Source organism: Drosophila kikkawai, chromosome 3L, assembly GCF_030179895.1.
Source record: "Drosophila kikkawai strain 14028-0561.14 chromosome 3L, DkikHiC1v2, whole genome shotgun sequence".
Lineage (NCBI taxonomy): Eukaryota > Metazoa > Arthropoda > Insecta > Diptera > Drosophilidae > Drosophila > Drosophila kikkawai.
The window spans coordinates 20,372,594-20,385,668 of record NC_091730.1 but is presented as its reverse complement, the minus strand read 5'-3'; the positions used below and the strand labels follow the sequence as shown (position 1 = coordinate 20,385,668).

General features: G+C 39.1%; 2 protein-coding genes across 15 annotated transcripts in view; one reads left to right on the top strand and one right to left on the bottom strand.

Annotated features, from left to right (window-relative positions):
* Positions 1-217: 217 nt before the first annotated feature.
* LOC108078681 (UPF0046 protein C25E10.12) lies at positions 218-2,126 on the bottom strand. The gene is made up of 2 exons (XM_017172627.3): positions 1,905-2,126; positions 218-1,337 (listed from the first exon to the last, which is right to left on the bottom strand). Exon 2 carries the CDS (start codon positions 1,320-1,322, stop codon positions 396-398), a length of 927 nt encoding a protein of 308 aa, XP_017028116.1. The 5' UTR covers positions 1,323-1,337; positions 1,905-2,126; the 3' UTR covers positions 218-395.
* A 152-nt stretch (positions 2,127-2,278) lies between these two features.
* fry (Protein furry) overlaps positions 2,279-13,075 on the top strand; it is a 60,104-nt gene continuing 49,307 nt past the window's right edge. For 11 of the 14 annotated variants that reach the window (XM_017172624.3, XM_070285304.1, XM_017172623.3 and 8 more), the window contains exons 1-2: positions 2,279-2,640; positions 11,471-13,041. In XM_017172624.3, the coding sequence (XP_017028113.1) occupies positions 2,583-2,640; positions 11,471-13,041 (1,629 nt within the window). In that variant the 5' untranslated portion in view covers positions 2,279-2,582. Of the gene's footprint in view, positions 2,641-6,481; positions 7,253-11,470; positions 13,042-13,075 lie in introns of those variants that run through there. The other 3 variants (XM_017172625.3, XM_017172617.3, XM_017172616.3) reach the window with 2 other exon arrangements.

The window sequence follows — 13,075 nt, the reverse complement described above, 5'->3', positions numbered from 1 at the left end:
ATCGATTGAAATTTAAATAAATTCCACTTAAACTAATTTGGGTTTTGGGAAACTGCAAATCATTATATATAATTAGCTGGATATAAAAATGTAAATTTAATAATTTAAAATGGATTTAAGCCTTGGTTAGAGTTTTTTTAAGGGAATAAGGATACAATGAAAATAATATAAAACCTGATTTACTGAATTAATGACACTGATTTTCAAGATTTGTACATTTTTTCTACCAAACTTCGTTTAATCGTAACTTTAAGACCCCGAGAAACACTTCATTACTTATAAATAAAAATTTATAAAGCAACTAAAACTTAAAATAAAATATACAACGTTTTGGGACGAGGATAAATTCATTGAACCTGCAACAAAATGCGAATAAATATCAAAATCAGAGTCGTTTAATCCTTCCGAACTCCCGGTGGTAGCGTCACATCGAAAACGATGGGCGCATTGTTGGGTAAATAATTTATGTCACATGTGGAGGCGTTCACAAAGATGATTCTTCCGTCGCTGGTGATGCCATAGCCCTCGTGCACATGGCCAAAGACATGGTATTTGGGACGCACTCGCTGCTGCACGGTGCTCAGGAGCTCCACGCATCCCGCCCGAACGCCCGAGCAGCAGAGATCCCCATGACCCACGGGTGGTGTGTGTGTCACTAAGATGTCAATGCCCTCGGGAACTTGGTTCCACTTTGCCAGACAGGGAGCACCGCGAGGGACGTTGAAGGCCCAGCGACAGAATTCGGGCTGCCAGGGTGAACCATAAATCCGTATACCCCAAATCTCCAGCAACTCATCCTCTATATACCGGCAATTGGTCAGCACCTGACGCACATTTTGTGTCTGGACTGCGCTCTCCAGACTCTCCTTCGCATTGCCCAGCGTGGGCAAATCGTCCAGGATGGACATGCCGGTGTGCTTGCTACTCGAGGCGTGACCCTTGCCGCTGCCTTGTCCGGCGCCGCCCTTCTGGAACGGATGGGTGAAGGTGCTGTCGAAACTCAGCTCATGATTGCCGGCAATCACGATCTTGTGGCGATGCGGCAGACCGCCAATCCAATTGTTGAACTCCTCCACCTCTTCCAGCTGGCCGCACTTGGTGAAATCGCCCGCGTGGATAAAGATATCGCCATCTGGTATGTCGAACTTGATGTAGGGTGTCAGTGAGTGGGTATCGGACATGCACACCACCCGGGCCTTGTTGGGAGCCACCGTGGTGGTCGGCGGCTTCATCGTAACCTTGATTACGCGCTGCGACTTGCTAATATCCCGCCAGGCAGCCGTGGGATCCTGGCTCAGTGGATGAACAGGCACTTCCTCCATTTCTTTTTTGGAAATCTGCAATTGGTATATTGTGAGTTTTTGTTTCTTTAAAAATTTTAAATTGAGATAAACGAATTGTTAGTGTTATTACTGATTCCCAACAATCTGAAAACAATGCTACTAATCAGCAGAGGTACTTTGCCGGTGGCTATTAGATAAAGAAATCTGTGTTTATTACTATTTTTATAGATTTGATCAATAAAAAGGGGTCATAAAAAGCATAGTCGGAACTCGAAAAACTGAGTCATTTCAGATTTGTACTAACTTTGGTTTATTGTTAAGAATTATGTATAAAATTTGATGAAAATCCTTTAACAATAAAATCTATATTAAAAATACTCTACATATTTATTGAAATAACAAGAAAATAACCAAAAATCTGCCAAGGAACTTGAACTCCTCATCAGAAATGCACATAAAATTGAAATGCACGATTTAAAGTCCTCAAAAATTTCACGTTTAGCGTCCGAAATCGAATGATTTTCAGTTCCCTACTTGAGAACCCATGCTGTTTTATCAATAAAACCCCCGCCAGAAGTTCAATTTATTCAGTTTAGTTAGTAATTTCCAAAGTTTACTCACTGTTTTTGCGAATTGGTCTCTGAACTTCTTTACTCCTCGTTGATTTCTGCTTCTTTTGTCATTGTGCTAGGCCCTCATCCACTCAATGCAATCGCCAACAACACCGTGGAGCCCTGATTAGCTAGCATTTATTTGTGTTTAGTCAAGTATTTGCCGATAAATTTGATAATACCAATAAAAATATACAAAAAAAGTGACACAGCCAACGCGTGACGTCACTGTCGCCGAAAAACAGCTGAGCGCGCCGATAGCCTCCGAAACGTAATGTCGCAACGTAACGTAAGCGAAGCCGACTGTCGATAGGCGCTGCGTGTGCAGCCCTGCATCACGTCGCAAACAAAACAAAAGTCAGCTGTTCGGTCCGCTGCTGATTCGCTCTGCTTCTTTCCACTACGCGTATTTCGTAAAATTTTCGTTTCAACATATTTGCACACAAAAAAGGTCCAAAATCGTGAATACTAGAAAGGAATTTGTGAATATTCCCAAGTGGAAGTGTTTTATTGTGAGAAGAGCGTGTTTCCCTGTGTTTTTAGGCCACGAATGGGGTTTTCTGGCTGATTACAAGAACCTGGTGGGGAACCGAAAAAAATGGCCGCAGCTGCAACTTTCCCAGACGCGTGTTGTTTTTTGGCAAAAAATTAAAGTAAAGCCTGCCAACAGGAACTTAAATCGCCCCAAATGGATCAATTGGAACTGCAGGAGGATTTGTTTGCCTTGGATACAGGTGTTGTTGCAGGTGAGTCCCACAGTTTGAGGGGTGTGTGTTTTTTTTCTTTTGTGGCTTCGCGTTCTCTTCGATTTTCAGCCTGCCAAATGTTGCTATTTTCGTCGGAGGAGCAAACGGCAGCTCTTTGGTTTATTTTCGATTTATTTACTGGGTGCAGCCGCCACCGCTCGCAATTAGCTGCACTATTGTTGTTTTTTTATCGCTAATTGTTTACGCCCACCTACGGAGGTTGTTATGGTGTGCGTGTCTTGCGTGCGTGTGTATTATCTCTTTCTCTCTCGCGCTTTTTATGCCCCCTTTTTCGACCCCCTTGCACCGCCCCACATTTAGCTGTCTGCGTCGGCGCTTTTGCATCTGTTTATCCGTTATCCGTTTGTTTGTTTGCTTTGTCTTCCTCATTTCTGAAGTGATGATTCACTTTGATTGCCGGCCATGCAAACGGACACTGCACCCACACTCTCGCTCGCACTCACACATCTGCAAGTGTAAAAGCAACCCAATCAAAGCCCACAATTTATGGTTTTGATTCAGTGTACTTACAGTGGTGCAAGTGCATCTGGTAGCGGAAGCTGTTTGTTTATTTAAAGGGAAAGCCTTTACTAGAGGGTGTTTATAGCCTCACTTAGATATGTTGTGGTTTTAGTTTCTTTCAAGTTTAAAGCAACACATTTGTATTTAAGTTGGTTTCTATTTCCGTTTTAAATCAAACTTACACACTAAGCAATACAGTAAATAGAGTTGGGTTCAGATAATATATTTTAAAAAAAATTGTTAAAACTTTTATTCTTAAGAAGATTTGTTCACTTTTATTTTAGATTCCCTTTTTTATGTTTTATATTATAAATTTATGCATTTTGAAAATGTTCTTGTTTTATCGTGAAACAAATAACTTTAAATAATTAAAAGTCCGTTTTTTTTTTAATTTTTATATTTTGTATTTCTTTATATAACTTAATAAATATTTTCCTAACTGGATAAAAAATATTTTCAATTTGACAAGAACTTTAAAGGTTTCAGGACATTTCCAGGGTAGTTCTTCAGTTGCACTCCTATTTTAAAATCTAAAGAATAGACTGTGGACTTTTAAATAAACGTTGTCTCAATATGTTTTTTCTTAGTAAACAAAATGTCATTAATGTTCTATATTATTTTCCATCAGTTTTATGAAACCTTTCTATTTAATATTCAGCATTGTGTTTTTGTTTTTCTAAAACAAAACATATTTTTTTAAACAAAACATATTTTGTTAAACAAAACTTTTAAGTATTAGAGTGAAATAAAATAATATCCATCAAACATAAAAGTTAAGCTTAAATAATATGCCTTAGAAATCTTGTTTCTTGACACTTACCTCACCAAAACCTAAAACCTTCTAATTAAACTTTTAAATAAAAAAAAAACAACAAAAAGTAAGGCCAGTCACAAAAACCGAACCAAAAAAAGTGAACAAATATTTTATCCAGTAAAAACCTGACCCTCGTACCACAGTAGACATAATGCAGTTCCCATCGCTCCTCTTTGTCTTGTTTAATTTATTGACTTGACTTTTTTCCATTATATACTCTTCTTTTTTACGTTTGGCGCACAGAAATTTTTCATGATGCGCTTCGAATTGATTTACCGCTATGTTAAGCCCGGACGCAAACCGATGGGCGCGTGCCACGGCGCGGGTTGGCGTGGCCCACCCACTCATTTTGACGTCTGAATTTCATTCACAAGACAACGATAATAATAATAAAAAAAAAAGGCGGGAAAAAAGAGTGCCAAATAAACCTTGATAATGACATTCAGAAATGGCACAGGAAAAACTAAACGCAAACAAAACAAAACAAAGCGAAACAGCGAAACGTGGTGGCGTCAATGGGTTGTTTTTGCTATTTGGGACGGGCACCTGGCAGTTATCCAACGGATTTTGTAGCGCAGTGTGGCAAAATTAGAAAAAGAAAATTCCGACAGCCAGAGGCAAAGTCAAATGTCGAGTCGTCGTTACCATCACCTGTGCGAAATTGCATAAGTTTCGAGCTCCAAACGCTCGTACATCAGCCCATTCTCATTCTCATTCTTGTTCCGAGTCCCATTCTCATTTGTTTGTCGAGCGCCGCCAAGTTTGCCGGGGGGAATAAATTCGCAAAAATAGGAAAATCAGAAGGAAAAACTACCGAAATCCTCACTAAAAATCAAGTGCGTTCTCCCAAGTGGTTTATCGGGGGTGTAAAGTGCGTTCCGGTCGCGTGTGGCTCTCCTTGAATCGCGTGTCCGTCCATCATTCATTCCTTTCGCCGCCGTCGAGTTATGAAGCCAAGTCGGGGGCGACGGGGTTTGTGGGCGTGATGTAATTTGCAATAAAAGCAGTTAACTAATTCCACAAACCAATATTGTGTTGCGTTGGAAAGTGCTCGATTCCCAAGTGCTAATTTCTTGTACATGCATTCGCACATACAGTAAAATAGCAAACAATCTGGACGCGTTCATAATCAATTCAGCTGTTTGTTGTTACAAAATGGCCCGGTGCTTTGTTTTTTTGTTTAGTTTATTTGTTTATGGTTTGGTTTTTTTATTGTATTGGTGAAACCAATTGGCACAAAGTTTGCCTAGACATTTGCCAATTCAGTTGGTAATTTCTATAATGGAAAATGCTCAAAGGTCTGGTTTGGAGGGTAAAACTATACTGTGAAACGTTGAAAATAAAGAAAAAGTGGGATATAACTTGCTAAATTTGTTAGTTTTCTTTGGTTTTTGGTCATTATATAAAAAATTCAATACAATTTTTCCTAATTTACCAGGAGCTACAACTTGTATAACATATTCCTTCTGTAGACAATTAATGCATTTTTTCAAATATTAGCTAAACTGAAGAAAAAACTTCGAAAAACTGGTATAGAATAAGCTAGATGTGTTAGGTTTCTTAGTTTCTTACAACTCCTTTTATCATTTTCATCAGGAATAAACAACTTCAAAATCCTCTTCTTTTTAAAGAACAGGACCTCGGTGTCCTTTTATCTAACTACTGAAATTGTAATTAAATATCTCCTTTCTCCTAAAATCATGCCAAATATATCCTCAATACCTTTACTAGTATGCTAGTAACCAACTGTTCACGCAATTACTCCTGTGTGCTCTTTGAGTCCCTTAAACCTAATCCCTCTTACAAAATAGCAGGCACTTGCCTTGAATTGGTTTTCCTCGGTGTTCTAAGTACACGGCATTCGGGTTAAGGACGCCGTCGACCGCTTTGAAGTGCTCGGACTCACCGCGAGCTTAACTCTAGCCTTGGCTGGTGGCGGCTCTGCGGGATTTTCACAGCGAGGGCGGAAAGTTTTCCACTTAGCGGGGCGCTTCCCATATTTAGTTCGTTAAGGTAGTCAGGCCGCCGACCGTAAATTGAAGCTAATGCGACAGATATGAATGTGAACCACTCTAACAGTGTGCTAATCAGTTAGAATCCGGCAAAGAGCACAGATAAATAAACAAACAAACAGCCTAATCATCTATCGTTTCGTTTTGCCTCGTACAACGCGGCGTATGGGTGATGTCTCAGCTGATTTCCCATTTCGCCGCAGCCAGGTAACAGCTGTTTCGCTCTCTTGGTGTGTGATACTCTCTCTGGCTGTCTCTTACTCTCTGGCCATTGTTAATCATAATTTTAAATAGACAATAATCGTTTGTTTTGATTTCGAGCTTCCAATTTGCGAGCGTGCGCGAGTTGCTCACTTTTTCCTTTTCATTTTTTGTTTTTGTTTTTTTATTCTGCTGCCATTGACGTCGTTTTTTTGCTCTCTGGCCTGTCGGTTTTTTTCGGCTCGTTTTCGCCGCAGTCGAAATTCGTCGTCGTCGCGTTTGCCTCGCATTTTGCACTTTTTTTCGGTACGCTCGAAATTTTTATTTTGGATTTAACGTGCGCGACAACAACGTCTATATATACAAGCTATATATAATATAATATACATATGTGTGAGGCCATATCGAAATCGTCTCTATCAGTTCTATCAAATAATTGTATTGAAATTACCAACCAACCCAGACAACAACACAATCAGACAAAAAACCCATAAATAAACAAATAAAAAGTATACAAGCGTTTCCAAAACGCTGAGCTCATTACTTCAGGCTCATTACCATAATAAAAAGCGGCTGAAGAAATTATAAAAAATATGTTGTTTCTACCAATAAACAAATAAATATTCTTTCGGTCTTATCGTCGAAATTGAATTTAAAATAAAAGCATACTTAAGAGTGACCCAGTGACACAATTTAGGTCGCATTATCAGCAGCAGCATTACCCCCTCACTTTAATCCAATCTAATACAATCTCTTACTGAGAGTGAATAAACAATTGCAATTACAATTAATAAATGTAATTTTTGTGCCTTTTTTCACGAATCACGTGCCTTTAATTGCAAACAGTTTACCGAGCAAAACAGTTCCGTGTTAATTAGTGGTAAACACTCTGTCGCAATCAGTGGTTGTTGTGGCTGTTCTGTGTGTGTTTTTTAGCTGCTGCTGGGCAGAACAACAATTGTAAATCTGCCCGAATATCACTTTCCCAGCTGTGATTCCCTTACAAATTTATGCTCCACTTTCATGTTATGGAATTTTCAATGGACACCAAAAAAACTAAAAGGTTTGTGTAGTACGATCACCTTCATGTATATGTTTACATACTCAGCAAGCGATAAAGAAAATCAAGTGGTGGTGACAAAACCGATGTATCCAGGAAATGTTTGGTTTAAAGACGATAACAAAAATAAATTGTGATAAACAATTTGAAGGTTTTGCCTGGCTGCCTGTTTGCTGAAGTTCAAGTTTGTGTACAGGGAATCGGCGGAGAGAAGCTTGCAACATGGTTTCGCCACAGAAAGATATCTTATCGGTTTGACTTGGAAATTTTTATAAATATAATTGTTTCGCTGTCACTTGCGCTGTGAAGATAATCGAAATGAAAACGCCAAACGAGTTCAAGGCCGATCTTTGATGGATTAATGGTTGCTTAGATAAGATAATAATTTCTTAATCAATAACAGACTGATTTATGCTTGTAATTTTTTATTGGTGCAAACGGGGGATATTCTCGAATGTTCTTTTATTTATTTGATAAACAAAGTATTCATGGAACTTTAGAGTTTAAAGGATTTTAAAATACGCTTTACAAAGAAGCTTTATTTTTGAATTTTTATAGAAAGTAAATAGATGTCGAAAAAGTACATTTTCTGAGTAAACTTTTGAGTAAAATTTGGATGAAAAACCTACGAGTTATTCATAACAAAAGTTAAATTTTTCAATCTACCTCGTTCACACTCTCTTTAGATGATAACGAAGGAATCTTTAAGCTTTGGGCTTCGGTTATTTTATAGTGAAGTTGTTATATTTAAATAAATGTATATTATTGTTAAATATCTTGCAATACTAATCGGTTACTTGTTCTCCATACCAAAATTCGTTGATTTTATTTATAAGCCTTAACTCCTTTGTATTCTCCTTAATAAATAAACTCTTATCAAATATAATTCCCTTTGTTAATTTCGTATGAATGGACTATATTCACCTTGCTTAATCCATACATTAATAGCCCATTTGTTCCCTTGTTTAATAAATATCACCACTTTCACTTTATTGGACCCTTAAACTTTGTCTATATTTCCCATAAATAACAAGAACACACAAAAAAACATTCTTCAAAGTGGGGGAAACGCTAAGATGTGAAAATCTATGGCACACTCGAATTTTTCAACAACGACATAAAAAAAGGCACCTAAAAATATTTTCCAAAGATAAAATGTTTTCCACAGAATTCCGATTTGTTGAAAGAATAAAAGAAATAGGAAAACAAATACATCTATTCGTTGTATATTTTCCCATACTCGATAGAGAGGAAGTGCTAAGGGTATATTAGATTTGTGTGAATAAAGCTCAAGATATTATTATAATAATTTATAAAATCTAGTAAACTAGAACAAGAATAAGGTACTGAATATTATCCTATAATGTGTATGGAAATAAATAAATATCTAAAATAAAATAAAAACAATCCTTTGGTTATTGAACAAAATAATGATTTATGGTGATAGAATTTAACTAACAATCGATTCGATAATGTTCACCTTACATTTAATTTAATGGAACCTCTTATCTTACTCATCCAATTTTCTTAATGATTAATGGATATTCCACTTGTCGAGACCCCCTAAATCCGTTTTATCGTTTTATTTTTCTGCCAGTGATGCAGTTTTCGGTCAAACTGATGTTTTTCTCGCTTTATTTTGGATTTGACTTGGCCCAGTGCTATGGATAAATCGGAGAAACATTTGTTCGGGTTCGTCGCACGTCTTATAAGTGGCGGGGGAATAATAATATCGTGAGTTCGCGTATATGACACATCCAAAGAGCTTTCATAAGGCGAACATTTTCGGTTGGCAGACGATTTGGGCGAGCGTGTTAATACGGTATTAATAATACTAACGTATATATATGAGTGTACATGTGTTTTTTCGCATTTTATTTCGAGATTGTGTTCGTGTTGATTCTCTTCTCAGATATTTTCGATTTCCTTTCGCACACATGTGTTTAGTGAAATGTCAAACATTTTCCAGCCTTATTTATTCCTCCTCTGATTGCACACAACACATGTATTTTTGCCTGGACTTTGCTATCTGTTGAAAACTAGCCTTAGGAAGAGATTTCACGGCCTTTGCAGTGGGGTGATCCCCCTTTGCTCTCCCCATGAGCCTACGAAAAATTGCCTTGTACTTTAACTTTATCAATTATTCACAACGGCGGAACAACCTTTACCCTGAACTTTTGTTGAGGACAAAGGAGACGAGACCTTCGCCTTCCAAGCCATGGACGGATAGATGCATGACACATGCCACATCGTTTGGATTACGTTTGGCACCAACATCCATTATTCACTACCGGGCACCACCAGATATCCATATATACAATTGTACTTGACTCGGCGTCGGCCGTAAAGGACACTCACTATCATGTCCTGTCTCTGCCCCATATTGATTGAATTCGATTTTAAAGGAATTCCGGTTCTGGTTTGTCGGTGTCCAGGAATAAGTCACTATAATTGTAGTAAATAATATATTAAGCACGTTGAGTCTGGGGCAACCTTTGATTGAACGACATGCAATGGTTATGTTTAACCTAAACGGAATAAATAATGGAAAACCACTGGTTTCTTGAAGGTTGAATATTTCCACAAAATCCTGAAACGCTAACTCTGAAATTTGTAATATTTCTTATCTGGATGTTTCATGAATAAAACATGGTTAGGCCGTAATAATAATATTATATAAAATTATTTCATAAGCTTTGAAAATAAGGTTTTTGATAACAGGGTAAATATTAATGTATTTATACACGAAATATTAATTCGTAGAAATATAATTTCGGCCTGATATTCCAGAAAATGATTTAACTGGAACTTCTCCCTTATATTCTTATCGCCGATAAAAAGATTTTGAGCGTTGCCATAAGAAAAACAGAATCATCAATTGAAATTATTTATTATTTTCTATCTATGCATATTTGGAAGTAGAGTGTGGTGTGTGTCTTTGTGGGTGCTTGTTTGACAGATGGTTTGACGGAATGCCATCCATCAGGCCATGTGGCGTTAATGATTTTACAGTTATATTCCTTGGCAATTAAGATATAAAAGCGAGTTATTATCGAATGATAACTCGGCACGATACACGCAGTCGGAAAAAGTCCAGAATGGGAACCATATAAAGGGAGTTCGTTTTGAGTTTTTTTTTTTTTTTGGGGCGTGTTCTCCTGCCACACCCCCACACTTGATGATGATTAAATTGCTGATGGCTGCTGATGATAATTTCTATTTACAGATTTCGCTTTATAGGCGTGTCCTAGAACCAAGGTTGGGTAAACAAATGAAAAAACATCAACAGACCACAAATCAAAAATTCATGCAGTATATATCGCTTATATGCAAAATTTGGCAGATAAAAATATAGCTAAAACATATATATCTATTAAAATATATAGCATCATATCTCTTTCAAATATAATTTCGCTCATTTATGTCTAAATAATTTGTCAGTATTTAAAATAATGCGATATTCTTTTAGTTTAAGAATATGCACTAAAGAAAAGCATAAATAGAAAATAAAAAAATAATTACAAAATATATTAGATGTGTTATTTTCCAGTAGCCAGGACCAAACATTTTAAAAAAGAAAACTTATTAATTTTACCATCGCCATTAAGTGTTGCTCAACATGTTTCTAGCAACATTTTCTTGTGCGTTGCAACATGCTGGATTTAGTTTTTGTTTTAATAAAAGTAGAAAAAAAAGATAAATCAAAAACAGGAATTCTAACAGCTTTAAATTCTTTATCTACGATGAAAAAGTATTTAAAAAATATGTATTAATAATAATCATTAAAAAAAAACTAACCAATGCAACATTTCGGTGTTGCCAGCTTCATTAAATATTTCTAAACATGTTTCTAGCAACATTGTCTTTTGAATTTTATTAAAAACAAATAAAAGAGAAAACAAACAAAGAAAAATAACTTTTAATTATGATAGGAATAAGTAAAATAATTATAAATAATAATATATTTAATATAATTCTTCCCAAATTAAAATTGCAAAAACTGATCGCTTTATCATATATTCGATTCTTACTGTAATCCCCCTTTTTCACCCTTTTGCAAAATTTATGCGTAGGTAGAATGAATCATTTTGCGGGACTTTGACTTTGGCTATCTGAACATGTAATTCCATACCGACATATAAATAACTGATAAGTGTAATCCGTATAATCGTAAACCGATACTGATAATGTCCCCTGTTTATTTACGTTTTTTTCGACCAGGCACAAATCAAAACCTAAATGAGCAGCACCTGAGCACCGAACCGGCTGGCTCGCCCTCCAGTGCCAGTCCCAACACCTCCACCGCAGCAGCGGCGGCGGCGGCGACGGTAGGAGCAGGTGGTGCCGGAGTGGTGGGTGTGGGCACTGTGACACCCACCAAGAGCCCCCAACGCAATGCGTTCCAGGAAGATGCTTATCAGACGGGCACAGGTGGTGGCGATAGCGTCGATAACGTTGAGGCGACACAACAGCTGGACGGCAATCCGAGTGGCGGATCGCCCAACCAACGTCACTCAATAAACTCGGCAGAGTATACATCCACGCCGAAGACCAGTCACCGGAATGGTCCGAGTAGCAATGCCGCTAGTGGGACAACGTCGCCGATTAACTATCAGTTACCCGGCGATGACTATCCATATGGCATCGAGTATGAGTCACAGCAACTGCAATTCCAACAACAACAGCAGCACCAACAGCAGCAGCAACAGCAACAGTTGGCAGTGAGCAGTGGAGTAGTGGAGCAGCAGTCGTTGGCGATAACTTACCAGAGTTTGCCGGCCAGTCGCCAGAGTTACGCCTCGCCGCCGGCACTGGTGATACCTCAGCGGCAATCGTTGCTACCCTGGGGTGCCCATTCCAGGAGCTCCATTATCAACGTCCTGCCCAGCTACACGCAAGCCGAGATGCATGCTGCCTTGGCGGCCAGCGTGGCCAGTGTGGAGATCTCCTCGGCTCCACGGCCGGGTGAGATTGTGATGAGGAATCTGTTCAGCGACTTTACCGTTCAGGCGGAGAAGAAGATCGAGCTGGTGATGCTCGAGAGTGCGGACAAGAATCTGTCGAAGTTGCTGCAGCGTGGCGAAGATCAGCAGTTCGATCAGTTGCTCTCTGCCCTGGGCTCCGTGGCGGAGCACTGCCTGCCCTCGCTGCTGCACACGCTGCTCGCCTGGCATCGCCGCCAGCTGTCCGATATGGAGATAAAGAACGATCTCAAGAAACCAGCTGCTCCCGGCGGCAGCAGCAGCAGCAATTCGCAGGCGTCCAACAGCAACAAACCTTCCGTGGACTTGGATTTTCAGTTGCAGCGACGCGAAGCGGCTGTGGAGTTTATTTTCTGTTTAGCGCTAATTGAGATACTCAAGCAGCTGCCCTTCCATCCGGGCCATGAGGATCTGGTGCGCAGCATCGAGAATCTGGCCTTCAAGCACTTCAAGTACAAGGATGGTCTGCAGAACAATCCGAATGCCATTAACATCCACATGATAGCCGATCTGTATGCGGAAGTCATTGGTGTGCTGGCCCAGAGTCGGTTTGCATCCGTGCGCAAGCGCTTCATGAGCGAGCTGAAGGAGCTGCGCGGCAAGGAGGTGTCGCCCACGACCACCCAGAGTATCATCAGCCTGCTGATGGGCATGAAGTTCTTTCGCGTCAAGATGGTGCCCATTGAGGAGTTCGAGGCCTCGTTTCAGTTTATGCATGAGTGCGGTCAGTACTTTATGGAGGTGAAGGACAAGGACATAAAGCATGCTCTTGCCGGACTCTTTGTGGAGATTCTAGTGCCTGTGGCAGCGGTTAGTATGGAGTAGAGACTTATCCTAGAGCCTT

Coding starts and splice junctions, on each gene's coding strand:
- LOC108078681 (XM_017172627.3), bottom strand. CDS start 1,322: ATGGAGGAAGTGCCTGTTCATCCACTGAGCCAGGATCCCACGGCTGCC.